We start from the raw sequence: 17,480 nt of genomic DNA on the forward strand, positions 1-17,480 counted from the left end.
GTCTCACATCCTTGCATCAAGGGGGCATGCAGGAAGCCTGCACCCACAGCTCAATGAACCCTGATCTGGCCATCAGGGGATCATATAATCTTACAGCACAGGGGGCGGACATTCGGCCCATCGCGTCTGTGCCGGCTCTTTGAAGGAGCTGTCGAATTTAGTCCCACACACTAGTTTCTCCCCGTAACCCTGCAAATTAGTCCTCTTCAAATACATGTCTAATTGCCTTTTGAAAGTTCCTTCGGAATCGGATTCCACCACACTTTCAGGTAGTGCATCCAAGATGCTAACAATCCTGAGAGTAAAAATATTTCTACTCATTTCCCCTCTAGCTCTTTTGCCAATTATTTTAAATCTGAACTCTGGTTGCCGACCCACTTGCCAGAGGAAACAGGCTCCATCAAAACCCCTCATAATTGTGAATACCTCTATTAGGTCTCCCCTTAATCTTCTCTGCTCCAAGGAGAACAATCCCAGCTTCTCCAATCTCTCCACATAAATGAAGTCCCTCATCCCTGGTAAACCTCCTCTGTACCCTCTCCAAGGCCTTGACGTCTTTCCTGAAGTGTTGTACCCAGAATTGTACACAATACTTCAGATAAGGCCTAACCAGATATTTGTAAAGATTGAGCACGACTTCCTTGTTTCCTATGTACAAAGCCCAGTATCCCACACGTTTCTTAAATCACCATATCAACTTGCCCTTCAAAGATGTGTGAATATGCACCCCAGGTCCCTCTACTCTTGCACCCCCCTAAAAATAGTAACATTTAGATTATACTGCCTCTCCATGTTATTCCTCTCAAAGTTCAGACTTATCTGCATTAAATTGCATCTGCGATTTGTCTGCCCAAGGCCTCCTGAAGTCTGCTACTATCCTGCTCACTATTTACTACGTTGCCAAGTTTTGCATCATCTGCAAACTTCAAAATTGTACTCCCTATACCAAAGTTCAGGTTATTTAAATATATAAATCAAAAAATAAGTGGTCCCAATACCGACCCTTGGGGTACCCCATTACATAGTTCTCTCAAGTCAGAAAAACATCCGTTCATCACTACTCTCTGCCTCCTATCCTTTAGCCAATTACATACCGAAGTTACTCCCATCCCTTTAATACCATGTGCTTCTATTTTACGAATAAGTCTGTTGTGTTACTTTATTAAATGTCTCTTGAAAGTCCATATATACAACCTCTACTGCACTACCTTCATCAAGCCTCTCTGTTACTTCAAAGAACTCAATCAGGTTAGCCAGACAAATTTCCTTTAACAAATCCGTGCTGGCAATCCCTTATTAGCTCATGCTTCTCCAAGTGATTTTCCCACCACTAACGTTAAACTGATTGGCCTGTCTATCCCTCTCCCCTTTTTGAACAAGGACGTAACATTTCCAATCCTCCAGTACCACTCCCAAATTCAAGGAGGATTGAAAGATTGTGGTTAGAGCTTCTGCTATCTCCACCCTTGCTTCCCTCAGCAACCTAAGACGCATCCCATCTGGACTGGGTGACTTCTTAACTTGGAGTGATGGCAACCTATTTAGCATCTCCTTTCTATCTATTTTTATCCTATCCAATATCTCTACTCGCCCCTCCTCGACTGCAACATTAATTTCATCCTCCTCTTTATGTAAAGTACACATTCAGTACCTCAGACATGCCCTTTGCCTCCACAAGATGATTTCCTTTTTTGTCCCTGTCAGCCCCCACCATTCCTTTAACTATCCTTTTACTTTTGTGTGTTTATGTCTGGCAATTTGAACTTCCCTCCCTCCCTACGGGGAAGTGAGTAGAGTCTGCTCAGTGACACTCCTATAAAACTCTCAACTCTAGCACAGCACACAAAACCACCAACTATTTGGCTCTACAAATGCAAGATATTCAAGAGGCAACTAAACTGATGGGTGGAGCTTTTATTGTCCCACCAGCAATAATCAGGTGCCACGAGGAGAGTGACAATATTGGGAAACAGTGGCAATGACAGCCAGGAGCAGTGAAAAACTGCAAAACCTTGAATTTATAGTGTACCTTTAATGTAGGAAAGCATTCCAAACCACTTAACAGAGGTGACTTCAGACAAAAATGGATGCCAAGCCAATGAAGGAGATATCAGGAAGGGTGACCAAAAGCTTGGTCAAAGAGATGGGTTTAAGTAGGGTCTTAAAGTAGAGAGAGGGAGGTGTTGTGGTGGAGAGATTTAGGGAAAGAATTCTAGAGCATAGGGCCCACGTGGCTGAAGGCATGACCGCCAATGGTGGGGTGGGGGTTGTATAGGAGACCAGAACCAGAGGAACATTGTTCTAGGAAAAGGGAGAGGTGATGATGGCCTTGAGATAGTTAGAGAAAGGGAGAGGCAAGGACATGAAAGGATTTGTGAACATGAGAATTTTAATTTTGGTGTGATGGGGACCAGGAGCCAATGTAGGTTTTGGTTGAGCTGAAATTTATGGAGGGTGGAGGATGGAAGCCCAACCAGGTGAGCATTGGAATGGTCGAGTCTGGAGATGGCAAAGGCATGGCCGAGGGTTTCAGCAGCAGAGGGGCTGAGACAGGGCAGTGGTGGGCAATATTACAGAGGTGGAAGCATAGGTCTTTGTGATGGAAAGGATATGGAAGTTCAGCTCAGCGTCGAAAAGGAAGCCAATGTTACAACCAGTCTGGTTCAACCTGATGCAGTGGCCGGGCAGGGGGATGGAACTAGTAGCAATGGTAGAGAGTTTGTGGCAGGGTGGGGCAGAAAGATGATGGGTTTGGTCTTCCCTAAGTTTAACTGGTGGAAATTGCGGCTTACCCAAGACTGGTTGTTGGACTGAGCAATCTGACAGCACAGAGGCAGTGGAGGGGTTGAAACAGAAAAATCCTGCTATCTCAAATTCCTCAGCTTCAGTGATACATTCAAACCCTTCTGAGCAACAACAAATGTAAATGGTATGAATTCAAATCAGACCTCACAAAACACAAGTGGTCAACATGGCAGAGCACAGTGTGAGCAGATTACTCCACTCAAAATCAGGTGAACCTCTGGTGTGCAAGCAAGGTGGCTCCATTTAATTGCACTCAATTACAATCAGAGCTAGAGTTCAGGCTTCTCTAGGGTCAGTTCATTCAAGTTTCAGTAAATAACAGATATTTTCTTAAGTACAGCTTATTTGGTTTGAAACAATCTGAGTGGGCTTGACTTGATTCTGTAAAGAGACTGAAACAACAACCGTAGTGCATTCTGCAGGCAGTGGAGCAAAATTTATTGCCAAGGTCTCCAAAACATTATATTCTCCATGCTGGCTGCCTCTCTCTCTTTCTCTCTAATATATCATCCATCTGCATTAAAATCATTTCCTTGAGATGAACCAGAAGACACCACTGCCAGTTCCTTCTTAATCATTTTGCAACATGATTTAGGAGTGGTGCAATTCAGGTGACAAGAGAGCAGGCACGGTCTAATGAGTCACTGAAATCAGCCCATAGGTAATCTCAGGCAGCAACAAGGACCCCATGATTCTGTCTAGCAGTGCTTCAGCACACTAACAATGCAGCAAGTGCAAGGCGGTTTGCTCCAGCTGGAACCTATGTTCAATCAGGTGCGCATCTGTAGTTCAAATATTTAATTTGATGAACCGTTATTATTGGTACAGGGTTTGCACACAGTATCTATGTTGGTTATGGTACAGAGCAAATCATTACATTAGCGAAGGATACTTACACCAGCATTGTGCGCAGTTTGAGAAAGTCGTTATGTTCTGGGTTCTCCACTTCAACCACGCCCCATGGGTACAGGCGACCTCTGATCTTTTTACCTTTCACCTCAATCAGTTGGTTGGAGCCAATCACAGCAAAGGGAACGCTGGCCTAGGAGCAAAAGGAAATTTGGATCTGGTAGACATTGAACAGGAATAGGCCATTCAGCCCTTTGAGCCTGTTCCACAATTCAGTTAGATCATGGCTGATCTGTATCTTAACTCCATCTACCAGCCTTAGTTCCGCAACTCTTAATATCCTTGCCAAACAAAAACCCATCAATCTCAGTTTTGACATTTTCAATTGTCCCCCAGCCTTAACAGCTTTTTGGAGGAAGAGAGTTCCAGATTCCCACGACCCTGTGTGTGAAGAAGTGCTTCTAGACATCACCCCTTAACGGCCTAGCTCTAATTTTAAGGTTATGTCCCCTTGTTCTCGACTCCCCCACCAGAGTAAATAGTTTCTCTCTTTCTGCCCTATCAACTCCTTTAATCATCTTAAACACCTCAATTAGATCACCCCTTAACCTTTTTTACTCAAGGGAATACAAGCTTAGCCGATGCAACCTGTCTTCATAAGTTAACCCTTTTAGCCCCAGTATGATTCTGGTGAATCTGCACTGCACCCGCTCCAAGGCCAATATATCCTTCCTGAGCTACGGTACACAGAACTGAACACAGTGCTCTAAATTGGGTCTCACCAGAGCTTTATACAACTGTAACATATCTTCCACCCCTTTATATTCCAGCCCTCTTGAGATAAAGGCCAGCACTCCATTAGCCTTTTAAATTATTTTTTGTATCTGTCCACTAGCTATTAGTGATTTCAGTACTTGGACCCCCTAAATCTCTCTGCTCGTTGACTTGGTTTGCAATGCTCAGCACCAATTCTATATGCCACGTCTAGAAGAGAACTTCCTTCCAGTTTTCGGGTCGACGTGGTATTCATGGAGAAAAGAAAAACGAAGGAGAAAAGCTAGGGAACAGCAACGTTTTCCTAACTGAAAGCATCTCAACAATTGATAGTCAACTGTCGAACAGGAACTTGTTTGAGCCAATATAAACTGCTCTCCCGCAGGTGAGTTTGGTCTGTTTCCCCTTAGAATCATCTACACAGCTATTGGATCTGCTGCCTCATCTTGAACCCACTCCAAAATAGGAGTGCTTCTACTTTCCCCAGAGACAAATTTCACTACACCCAAGTGGAATCTTCTCCCACCCCCGCAGCACCTGCTTTTCACAACCACCTCCACTAGAACCTGCTCAATTCAGCAACACCCATCCATTAATGTCTCACCTTCAGAATCATGGTCTGCTCCTTGAACTCCTCATCCTCATCAGAGTCTGCATCTGGCAGCTGGTAGATTCTGATACCATGCTCAGTGATCTCATCCAGGATCTAAGAAACAAATTACAATTAAGCATCCCAGCAATGAGACTAAAATGTAGGATGTAAAATTTCAAACTTTATAGTTAAATAATTATTAATCCATGTAAAGAATTGCATTTCAGAACTGAAGCTGAACAATAAAACAATTTGTTGTAGCATGTGAGAAAGGGTAGGTACTGGGCTGGCTAGTGAGGTAACACAGCACAGGAGGAGGCCATTCAACCCATTGTGCCAGCTCTCTGAAAGCGCCATCCAATTAGTCCCACTCCCCTGCACTTTCCCCACAGCCCTGCAAATTTTCCTTTTCAAGTATATGTCCAATTCTCTTTTGAAAGTTACTATTAAATCTGCTTTGACCACCCTTTCAGGCACTGTATCCCAAATCATCATAACTCACCGAGTAAAAAAAATTCTTATCTCCCCTCTGGTTCTTTTGCCAATTATTTTAAATCTGTGTCCTCTCGTTTCCAGCCCTCCTGCCAGTGGAAACAGTTTCCCTTTATTTACTCTATCAAAACCCCTCATAAATTTGAATGCCTCTATTACATCTCCCCTTAACCTTCTCTGCACTTTGGAGAACAATCCCAGCTTCTCCAGTCTCTCCACATAACTGAAGTTCCTCATCCCTGGTATTACTATATTAATCGCCTTCGCACCCTCTCCAAGGCCTTGACATCCTTCCTAAATTGTGGGGCCCAGAATTGGACACAATAGGTGTAATTTTAACCCCCAAAAACAGGTGGGTTTGGTTCAGGTGGGAAGTTAGAAAGCTAAAAATCTGAAACAGGTACCCAACTCGCCTTGAACCCGCTCACTTCCGCTTTGAGCGGTGGCAACCAATCCACTCTCAGGGGGCAGGTTGATCATCATTTAAATATTTTAATGAGGCTGCGTGCCTTAATTTAAATGCGATTTTATTTTTAACCAGTCGGCTGGGATTCCCTGGCCTCGGGAAACCCGGCAGGTAAAAGGTGGCGCAAAGGGCTGAATCCATAAGGTAAGTGCCTTTATTGCACTGCTTGTGGGCCAGGAGGAGCAAAAATGTTACCTCCAGGTCCAACAAGCTTACCGCTGTACCCCCCACCACCACCCTTTGTGATCTGTCTGCTCAACCGCGCCCCCCCTCCCACCCCAATGACCAGACCCGCCCCCCCGACCACCATCTCCGCTTCTCCCCCCACCCCCGACCCACCACAGCTGAGGCCTAACCAGTGATTTATAAAGGTTTAGCATAATCTCCTTGCTAATGCAGTAACACACCATGCACCTATCATTCCTTTGAAGTCTGCAGCTTTAAACAAGCTATCTATGTTTGGCCAAGTGAATCATTGATCAGTTGGGATCGGCGCTTGAGAGAGGAGGGAGGGATATCCGCAGCCTCCGCTACTGTGCACTGTGTAGAGGCTGGTTAGAGAACACATTAGCCAAGGTTACATGGCAGTAGATCTGCCTTCTCATCCCAGGAACGTGTGTGGTGCAGAAATGGGGAAGATGGGTAAGATGGAGAATATAAAGAGGAGCCAAAAAAACTTCTCAAAAGGAATAAAACATTTTGTACAAAAGCAGAAATACTGCGGATGCTGGAAATCTGAAATAAAAACAGAAAATGCTGGAAATACTCAGCAGGTCAGGCAGCATCTGTGGAGAGAGAAACAGAGTTAACGTTTCAGGTCGATGACCCTTCGTCAGAACCGACGTCAAACATTTTGTAAATGTGTCCTTACTATTGCCACCAAAAAAGGAATTACAATGCAAACATTTTAACAAGTGACCAGCCCAGAGAGCTTTCAGCATTGAGTAATTCAATTCCACAGTGCTCATAAATAGGCATGCTGATTTTCTGCAGTGAAGTAAACAGAACTAAAGTTACTTTTCAGTGTGCTCCCCAATGGCAGTTCCTAAACCAGTATAATTTCAGTTTCAGAGCATATGATAACCACGAACGCTACAGGAAATTTCAGACTGCAAATAACCGTTTCAAAAGGATAAAGGATATTAAATTTCCCAAGAACAGTGTGTGTATGGATTACTAGTATTCCATAATAGCTAATATAAAGCACTGTGGTGTATCTCAAAATAATCACAACCGCCAAAAGCGAATTGATATTTGAACATCTTCCTCATACATGTGGCAAATGTGACAACCAATCCACACTGTTATCCATAGGACATTTTGACTGAAATCACAACACTTTTGTTTCTAAAAGAGAAAACCAAGAATATTGAAGGTACCAGCATCCTGGGTTTCAACAGCCATGGTTATCATACAGAGTAACATGCAGAGGAAGGAAAGAAAGAACCTGCAACCGTCACATCCTTTGGATGGACCAATGCAGCCAATGAATTTGTTTTAGTGTGGTTACTACAAACATGTCAGCCAAGTTGCAAGCAGCAAGATCCCACAAACAGCAAAGAATTGAACAACCAGTTAATCTTTTTGGGTAGCCGTGCAGAATAAATTGATCAGAACACCGGGAGAACTCCTTGCTCTTTTTCAAAAAAGCTTCGACGAGATCTTTGAAGTTCACCTGAACTGTCAGGACCTCGGTTGAACATCTCAGCCGTGGGACAGCACCTCCAACAATGCAGCACTAAGTCAGCACTGAACTGGACTGTCAGCCTGCATTAAATCCTGGAATAGGGAATGTATCCACAACCTTCTGACTCAGAGGCAACAGCGCTGCCATTGAGCCAAATTGATACTCCAGAGAGTAAACAACATCCATGGAGAAGTGAGAATACTCCCAACCTGAGCAAAGAGAGGGTGATACTACATCTAGAAGTTTGGACAGAAGATGGAACCTCTGAAGAGATGCGAACACACTCCTGACCCATGTGGTCACACCCGTAGACAGAGAATGGAGAAACATCTGCAGAGAAGGGAGAATGCTCCATTAAGTGGGAAGTGCAAATTTCTATTATGTTATAGGTTTTGGCCCAAATCCCAGTAACCAAGTGAACAGTGCAAGAAGTGTGGTGAAGCAGCAAAAAATTCCCACTTCTAAGACACATTTAAACCTTCTTTAGATGTAGCAAGTTATCAAATGCTGTAAATGTTTCACAATTATTGTGGGTATGGTCAATATCAAAATCCATTTTTTTCTCTGTGCTGTACTGCTTCAACAGCTCTGGACTTGAACTTCCCTCACTGACCCAACACTACTGTGGCAATATAGAGATAGGCTGAAATCCAACTGATCAGTAATCGAGGTGGGCAATAAAACAACATAGAATATACAGCACAACAGATCACTCGGCCCAACTAGTCTATGCAGGTGTTTATACTCCACAGGAGTCAATAATAATCCCTCCCCATTGGGGAATTGAACCCAGGTCTCCCGCGTGACAGGCGGGGATACGGACCACTACACTAACGAAGAACATGCCATTGCCACTTCACCCTCCTTACGGCCAAATGTAACTCTCCCATTCAGTGCTCCAGGGAAGTTCATTGGACGTGTCACCCTAGTAACTGAAAGCTGCAAGACAACATTCAGGTTCAAATAAAATGCAGTTCCTGATGGAAAATGGCAAAGATCAAGATCGAGGAAAATCTAGTACATCTCACAAAAAACCACACACTTCAGTGAAAGCTTGGTATCAGCAGGAATGGCAAAACTCACTCACCATGAACTGAATCCCCTCGGATCACACTAAGCTAGCGTACATGATCCATCTGAACTTATTCTATACTTGGCATGCCCACCCCAATACATTTCGTACCTCAGCGACAGCGTCGGTGTATACAACAGATTGCTGATGTGTTATGTTCTTAGCTGAAATTATGTTGCGAGAGAGAATGAAATGGACAGGGTTAATCAGGTCTAGCCCTTTGTGTACAGCACAAGCACACTGCCTGTATATGCAAGTCTAGCTTACAGCCAATTAGTCACTAGCAATGCCCATTTCAGCTCGTTTCCATTGAACCAATGGCTGATTCTAAACTATGTAGAGTGTTGACTTTTCAGCCCCTTTCAGGGCGCACATGAATGTTTCGATGGATACCATCGCCACTCAGACAGGAGACAGTCTGTGAAATTTATTTTTCCAGTAGAAGGCAACTGACAAATTAAAATTCCAACCCTGAACTAAATTAATTTAAGTCAAAGGCCACAAGCAGCAGGGTTTTATCAGTGGCTGTATCAGGGCACAGGTTATCCTCCTCTCCAGTGTGATGTGTTTGGATTAGACCCTGCTGGAGAGCTTTCTGTTGCCCCTTATCTTTCCCTGTGCTGATTATGGATCTTGCTGACCTCCCACACCATATAATGTAAACATACTGTGGGGCTCTCACTGGGACACTGGCTCCTGTCTCGTTCCAGCTGATGCTCCTGCACAGCATCGGCTCACACCAGCTACACAGCAGGTTCTGCTAATCCTGTAATTCTACAATTAATAAACCTATTGCAGACACTGCCTAGGGACCACCAGCACACCCAGGCCCAGCAAGACCACAGCGATGTCCATGTCCTTATACTCAACGTCGGTTATCAGTGTGAAATGATCTTTTTCCTGTTTTTCTTCGTTCGGCTTAGCACATCCTGCTACATAGCTCTGTACAGAAGCTATGTACACAGAGTGTTGCCGACGCTCAATATGGCCTTGAAACAATTAGATTTGTAGCAGTTGGTCTCGACAATAAATAAGTTTCAGTAGCTACTTTATAAAGTAGTAAAAGGTAAGCTTCTACTGTTCATCCTGCACAGGGCAATACTGACCAACTTTACTTACTTCATAACATGCATCAGTGTCCAGTCCCTCATTTTAAATGTCAAAAGGGTCAAATTCATTGTAAAACCAACCATCCTTTTACCCATATGCTTGCAAAATCTCTACTCCAGAATCATCTTCAGATCAGCAATAATCAAGCCTCAGGGCGCACTAAGCAAAAAGCCAATAAACTTAGTCGCCGGCTGATATAAACTGCCAGTTTGACTACTCGCTTCCGAATCCCAACCCTCCAATCAGCACTTTCTCTGTCCTCTATTTCTTCCTCATGCCTGAAAGCAAATGCTTGTTTAATATTTTAGCCAACGTTCACATTTAAAATTCTCATTCCAGGGAGCTTGGACATGGAAGCAGAAATAGGGCAGTGAGAAACTGGCACGGGTATCAATTTTATTTCCCTCCCATCCGAAGTACGTGCATTCGTGCACAAAATGTTGGCTCACAGCTTCTTCCAAGAAGCAGTGTTAAAGCATAAAAACAGGAACAAAGGAAGACTGATGAGTACCAGTAAACATACTGGAACATTTGTAACATAAATTACAAGACAACTCAATAGAATACACAGCCTCTTCTACACAAGAGTACTTGCAGGTCCACAACTGCAACTTTTTGGAAAGATGATACACAGAGGTTTCTGCCTTTAAACAAGAGTTATTTTCCTGCTTTGAATGCAGTGACTGAGGAATTGTACAGTTCAGACAGTTAAAGTCAACCACTGTGCAAAGAAAATATTCAATTGGCTACAAAGTAGTTCCCCATAAAATGTAATGGAAAGGCAGAAGGGAATGCGACAGTATTGGCTGTTTGTGGGGGTGGCTGTCATTCAAGTCAGGTCACAAGATAAATACAGATGAGGAAAGTCATTTGACTCAACTTACTTCATCATCCAGGAAGACCCAATATTAGCCCATCACAGCATCCCAATTGTTTCTTAAAGGATTCAAGGGCACTTGCCTTGACTACTCTACCTGCAAGTCCATTTCATATGTTGATAATTCTTTGCGTGAAGAACTTCCTGATATCAGTCCTAAATTTGCCTTTTACTAGTTGTCCCTCGTCTTACTCTCAATTTTCCTTTCATGTCTCTTTGTCCTGCTCCAGTTCATTTTTAAGTAATATTTCAGCCAACCGTTTCCATATCATTTACTTTCTTGTATAACTCTATAAAAAGGTCACCTTCCCCATAGCTTCCTTTCAAAGTTACAAATCCCCAAGTTTCTCCAGCCTCTCTGCATACTTCAACCCTCTGATGCTTGGGATTGGCTTCATCACTCTTCTCTGAATGGCATCCACAGCTTGAATGTCTTGATGACCAGAGCTGGACACAGTAGCAAATTTCAGACTTATAGCAAACAAATGTATATATAATCCCTTCTTGTACAACGTGCTGGGACAGATGTTATCCTAGAAATTAGTACGGCAAACTGCTGCGATTATAATGACATTTTCTGATGAGCAGCAGTGGGGTGGGAAAGTTCATTTGACTGCCGCTCATTATGCAATCGTTAATTCCCACTTGGGTTACCTGAAAGACAATGGTGCTTCAGGTCAAACCTGTAGTAATTTAAAATCTTGAAGCAAAGGAGGAGTAAAGTTAATAACTGGTTTGGTCCTTTAAAAGCAACATGCTTCCATTTTTGAAGATTTTTAAGACTCATAATAACATTTCAACATACTTATGCAGACAAATAACAATGAAAGTGTGGTGTGACCAGAGCACTATACATGTTGGGCAAAGTTTCCTCTGACCTGTTAACCATGGTTTTGGTTATATGGTTCAAAATTCCATTTGCTTTGTTGATTGCTGCTCTGCAGTGGTTGGACATGCCATGTGTTGTCTGCCCAGTCCCCCTCTTTATCATTCGCTTTTTCAACACCATTCGTAGGGTATTACCCATTGTTACCTATTTTTCCTTCCTATGCGCTTGGGTATTTTGCCCAACTCATTCTGCAGTTTCCAATCAAGCTCCTGAGATTCAACTGCTTGACCTAGTTTGGTGTCATTTGCAAATGTGACCAAGTTCCAAAGAGTTTCCAAATCCATGCCATTTAGAAACAGTAGAGGTCTCTGTTTCCAAGATGTGCTCTAACTGCAGGAGGCCTTTCCTGCAACTGGTCACCTTCTACGTCTCCAGCACTGATCCCTTGGATATTCCACTCAACATATCCCCTATCATGATATAACTCCTAAGTAACTACCCTTCAGCCAATGTCTTATCCATCCCCAAATTTTAACCGGAATCCTTACCGCTCTGAACTTTACCAGCAACTTTTCATACAGGACTTTTGTCAAATGCTTTTTGGAAGTTAGGGTACAGCATGTGTAAGGGTTTCCACAGTCACTGTGAGACAGCACTCCCTCAAAAAAGTCAAGGAGATTGGTAGGACAGGATCTTGCCCTTCTGGATCCATATTGACTGTTTACTAGGTTATTATTCCAGAAATATTGCAGAATCCTGCATAAGTGGTGCACCTATTAGATTCAAAGAACTCTGCTACATTGACATAGTTAGCCTTAGCTGGTTTCTTCCTTAATTTGTCAAGACAGAAGGTTGGGGAGATAACTTTGTTGAGTAATAGTTGTGAATACCATTCTTAGAATGTCTGAAGCTGATAAAGTTCTGATTTTAAGAGCAGTCAAAACAGACTTGGTCCCCGACAAACACTCTTCTGAACCAACACATTGAACTTGAGTCCCGCTCATACGCACTGCACTACTTCTCACAATGGAAACATGCTCAGGATGCTCAATTTGATTGTTAAAGTTATTAATTTCAGCAGCAGCATCCTGAAAGCACACAAGTATTTCTGCGAAGATTGCTGATCATACTTTCACACTTCACAGGCATGACCCAGAGAAATGTTCTGGAGACCAGTTACAGGAAAGGCCTTCCTGCAGTCAAAGCACATCTTGAAACCAGGGCTCCAGATGTCTATAAAAAACAAACAGAAACTTATAAAACAACATCAGAGATAACAGTCTGCAAACTGAACATAATGTGATTGTCAAGAGCAAGAGATGTGCAGATTATCACAGGGCTCTACAATAATACATTTTGCAGTATAAAATGGAAAGTGAGCAGTGGTTTCCAGGTAATCAATTCATTTTGGATAGGAAAGATTCTTCGGGATGCAGTGACACAGGATCTGGTGCATTAACTTACCAAACACCAGCCTGCATACCCCATCAGTGGTAATAAAGCAACTGTGAACCGCTGGTGACTGAATACAGGTACATTTCCCATAAGGTGGGTTGAGAGATAGGAAAACACTGGGTACAACCATTATCTTGTCAAGTTTAATGCTAAAAAGAACAGATTTTGAGGATCCAAGCAGCATGTGCAAAATGCTTAGTTCATGCAGTTTAACTAAATCTAGACCGTAGTAGCAAGTAACAAAAGTAATCAATGCCACAGTAGTGTTGAGAACAGAAAAAAATGGAATGAATCCCATCATATGAAAAGCTCAGAGTAAAAAAGAAATCCTGCAATAACTTCAAAGCTACAATCTCATCCTAGTGTGTCACATGTAACGTAAACCCCTCAATAAGATTACACCCTTATAGCTTACCTCCGGGAGATACCCCACATACGATAAATGCAACATTCCAGGACACAGGCAAAAGATTCGCTTACAGGGATGGTGTTCGTAACAGAGACGGTGTTGTAACTGACTGAATACTCTCACCTTCCACCCCAAAATGAATGTTCTCCTTCTGCAACGTTCCATGTGCAGTAGCAAAGTGGCTTGAGCTGAACAGCATTTCCTTGCGAATGGATGGCTCATAAAAGGAATAGTTAGGCTCCCAAATTACAACTGCAGGGGATGCGGAAAGAAGTTCAAGTCTATTGCAGTTCAGACCTCCTTTTCTGCAATTGCACAGCCACCAGCTACCATACAGCACAGGAGTGGAGCTGGTTCATTAAAATAATTTTCTTCAAAAAAAAGTTGTTCGCTGGGTGTTAAGCAGGTGTGGCATTCAGACCAACTATATCCCGTTCCAGCAGCCTTCTAACAACTTTGCCCAAGAAAAGCCATTGAATCATTGCTGTGGCCGCGATCCTCCAGATAACACTAAGCGAAACAATGAAGGGAAAGCCCCAGCTTGGGCTGTTGAAATATTTATTACAGCCTATCTGCCTTCAGCTTTCCTGTGGAAATGTGGATTTACAACACAAGAAAGCCTGTCATTCTCTTTCCGAAACAGTCTGTTTAATTCAGTCCCGTTCCTCCCAGAAGTCGGGCTTCTTACAATTAACTTTCTCATGAGAAACAAGAAGTTCAAATATGAGTTTCCAGCTCACAAAGCACTCCCTGCAAAAGATGTTGACAATTTCTTTGCGAATGTTCATTCTGTTGTATAATTATTCAAAAACACATCGCATGTCTCCACTACTCTGCGTTACAGCTGCCACTTTCTGACACCATATGAAACTCCGTTGCATTGCTTTCACACATCCCTGCAGCAGCACATCAGGAGAGTCCAGAAGCACCAAAAATCAAGGGATTTTCTTTATTTTTCAGAAAATAAGAGTACAGGCGAATAATGTAGGACAGCACCAAGACTTAAAAGAATAAAAAAAGACTAGGTAAATCAGGAAAGTAGGATTAGGGAATGCCAAATTCGGGTTTTATGGGTAAAGACTGAAGGTAGGCTGAAGGGTATAAGGAGTTCCACAGTTTTGAGTTAGAGTAGGAGACCAATGAGTCTTAGTTTCGACAGTGAGGGCATAGGGAGGAGTAACAACCTGCATTTATATAGCGCCTTTAATGTAGTAAAACATCCCAAGGCATTTCACAGGAGTGGTTAGCAAAACAAAATTTGACACTGAGCCACATAAGGAGATATTAGGACAGGTGACCAAAAGTTTGGTCAAAGAGATAGGTTTTAAAAGGTGTCTTAAAGAATGAGAGAGGTGGAGAGGCTAAGGGAGGGAATTCCAGAGTTCAGGGCCAAGGCACGGCCACCAATGGTAGAGCGATGAAACTTGGGGACGGTAGCATAGTGGCAATGTTACTGGGCTAATAATCCGATCATCAAAATCCACGACAAGGCCTTGGACAACGTGGACCACTTTCCATACCTCGGGAGCCTACCGTCAACAAGAGCAGACGTCGATGACGAAGTCCAACACCGCCTTCAGTGTGCCAGTGCAGCCCTCGGTCGCCTGAGGAAGAATGTTTGAAGACCAGGACCTCAAACCCGGCACCAAGCTCATGGTCTAGAGCAGTAGTAATACCCGCCCTCCTGTATGCCTCAGAGACATGGACCATGTACAGCAGGCACCTGCAAATCTATTGGCAGGATAGGCGCACCAACGTCAGTGTTCTCGCTCAGGCCAACATCCCCAGCATCGAAGCTTTGACCACGCTCGATCAGCTCCGATGGACGGGTCACATCGTCCGCATGCCCGATACGAGACTCCCAAAACAAGCACTCTACTCGGAGCTCCGACATGGCAAGAGAGCCCCAGGTGGGGAGAGGAAACGCTTCAAGGACACCCTCAAAGCCTCCTTGAAAAAGTGCAACATCCCCACCGACACCTGGGAATCCCTGGCCCAAGACCGCACAAAGTGGAGGAGAAGCATCCGGGAAGGCGCCGAACACCTCGAGTCTCTTTGCCGGGAGCAAGCGGAAGCCAAGTCAAGCAACGCACGTCAACCCAAGCACCCCACCCACCCGCCCCTTCAACCACCGTCTGCCCCACCTGTGACAGGGACTGTAGGTCCCGCATTGGACTCATCAGTCACCTGCAAACTCATTTTTAATGTGGAAGCAAGTCATCCTCAGTTCCGAGGGACTGCCTAAGAAGAAGAATCCAGAGGCCTGGACTAATGATCCAGAGACGAGAGTTCAAATCCCACCACGGCAGCTGGGGAATTTAAATTCAGCTAATTAAAAAAAATCTGGAATAAAAAGCTAGTTTCAGTAATGGTAACCATGAAACTATCGAATTGTTGTAAAAACCCATCATGGTTCATTAATGTCCTTTAGGGAAGGAAATCTGCCGTCCTTATCTGGTCTGGCCTATATGTGACTCCAGACCCACAGCAATGTGGTTGACTCTTAACTGCCCTCTGAAATGGCCTAGCAAGCCACTCAGTTGTCAAGGCGGCGGCTCAACACCACCTTCTCAAGGGCAATTAGGGATAGGCAATAAATGTTGGCCTTGGCAGCAACGCCCACATCCCATAAACGAATTTTTAAAAAATCGATGATGAGCAAGAGGCCAGAATTGGAGGAGCGCAACAGCAGTTTAAGGGGAACTAGCAGAACACTGAGCACAGAGGTACTGACAACAGAGATAGACAAGAAAGGTTCTGATGGCGAGGGGGGGGACAGGAAGAGGAGATTGATTGGAGGGGGATTGCCCAATAGAAGAGATTTTTCTTGCACCCGTCAGGAATGGGAGGGATGTAATAAAAGAGCCTTCCCAGATATGGAAGCAGTATTCAAGTCTTGGGTAGGATTAGGCTTTTCTCGTAATTCCATTTTTAATTTCATAGAAGCATCCCTCGAAGAACTTGCTAGTTATATTCAATGGTCACATTTGGAACAGGAGTGCTGAATAATCTCCATGTAAATATCAGTTAGTATGTTTTTTCGAAGAGTTCGGAACAAGAATGCAGAGAAAGGCTATTTGATAGATCCAATAGACCACAACATACAATTTGCACCATGAACTCCAGATATCAATTCCACAAAGCCACTGATAGTATTCAGTTGCAGCCTACAAATGACATTCCCATAGATGCAACAGGAGTAAAAGTTTGTGTTTGTTCTTGGGATGTGGGCAATGTTAGCAAAGCCGGATTTATTGCGTATCTCCAACTTGCTTTTCGAAGGTGGTGGGCCTTCTCATTGACGACTGCAATCCTTGTGTTGATCGTGGGTGCGCAGTAGGGAACTCCAGAGTTTGGCCCCAGCAACAGTAAAGGAGCAGTGATACATGTCCAAGTCAAATTGGTGTGCAACTCGGAGGTGATGGTCTTCCCATGATCTTACCGCTTTTGTCCCTCTCAGTAGTAGAGTTTGCAAGGCTCAGCGGTACTGTTGACGTAAGCTTAGTGAGTTTCTGCAATGCATCCTGTAGACAGTTCATTATGCATTGGTGGTGGTGGGAAATGGGGGGATATGGAGTCCATAGGCAGGGGCACTGATCAAATGCACTGCTTGGTGCTGAGCTGCTGGTTGCGACTGCACCTATGCAGAAAAATGGTGAGTATTCTATCATATTCCTGACTTGAGCCTTGTGAATGGTGAAGAGGCTTGGAGGGACTTAGAAGAGTCACTTGTTGTAGGGTATCCAGCCTCTACCCAGCTCTTGATATGGCTGGTTCGGTTAAGATTCTGGTCAATGGTGACCTCCAGAATATAGAGATGGTGGTGCCATTAAAAGGTGGTCAGGGAAGGTGGTTAAGCTTTTTCTTGCTGGAGATGGTCATTGCCTGCCACTTGTATGGCATGAATGTTACCTAACATTTGTCAGCCTAAGCCTGAATGTTGTCCAGGTTCTTCTGGCCTGGGCTGCTTTATTATTGGAGCTGCTGTGAATGAAGCTCAACACTGCAGAATTGTCAGTGAACAGCCTCACTCCTGACCTGATGATGAAGTGAAGGTCATTGA

General features: G+C 43.8%; 1 protein-coding gene across 2 annotated transcripts in view; it reads right to left on the reverse strand.

Annotated features, from left to right (window-relative positions):
* The window catches only part of LOC147104559 (septin-2), a 177,377-nt gene that overhangs the window by 73,762 nt on the left and 86,135 nt on the right, over positions 1–17,480 (reverse strand). For both annotated transcript variants that reach the window (XR_015072360.1, XM_085961955.1), the window contains exons 9-10: positions 5,033–5,134; positions 3,702–3,847 (exon numbers count right to left, since the gene is read on the reverse strand). Coding sequence is in view for 1 of the 2 variants with exons in the window: in XM_085961955.1 (XP_085818081.1) it covers positions 3,702–3,847; positions 5,033–5,134 (248 nt within the window). In the remaining variant the exon portion in view is untranslated. The remainder of the gene's footprint in view (positions 1–3,701; positions 3,848–5,032; positions 5,135–17,480) is intronic.

Source organism: Somniosus microcephalus, chromosome 19 (assembly GCF_052327205.1).
Source record: "Somniosus microcephalus isolate GS21.2 chromosome 19, FLI_Smic_1.0, whole genome shotgun sequence".
NCBI classification, from domain to species: domain Eukaryota; kingdom Metazoa; phylum Chordata; class Chondrichthyes; order Squaliformes; family Somniosidae; genus Somniosus; species Somniosus microcephalus.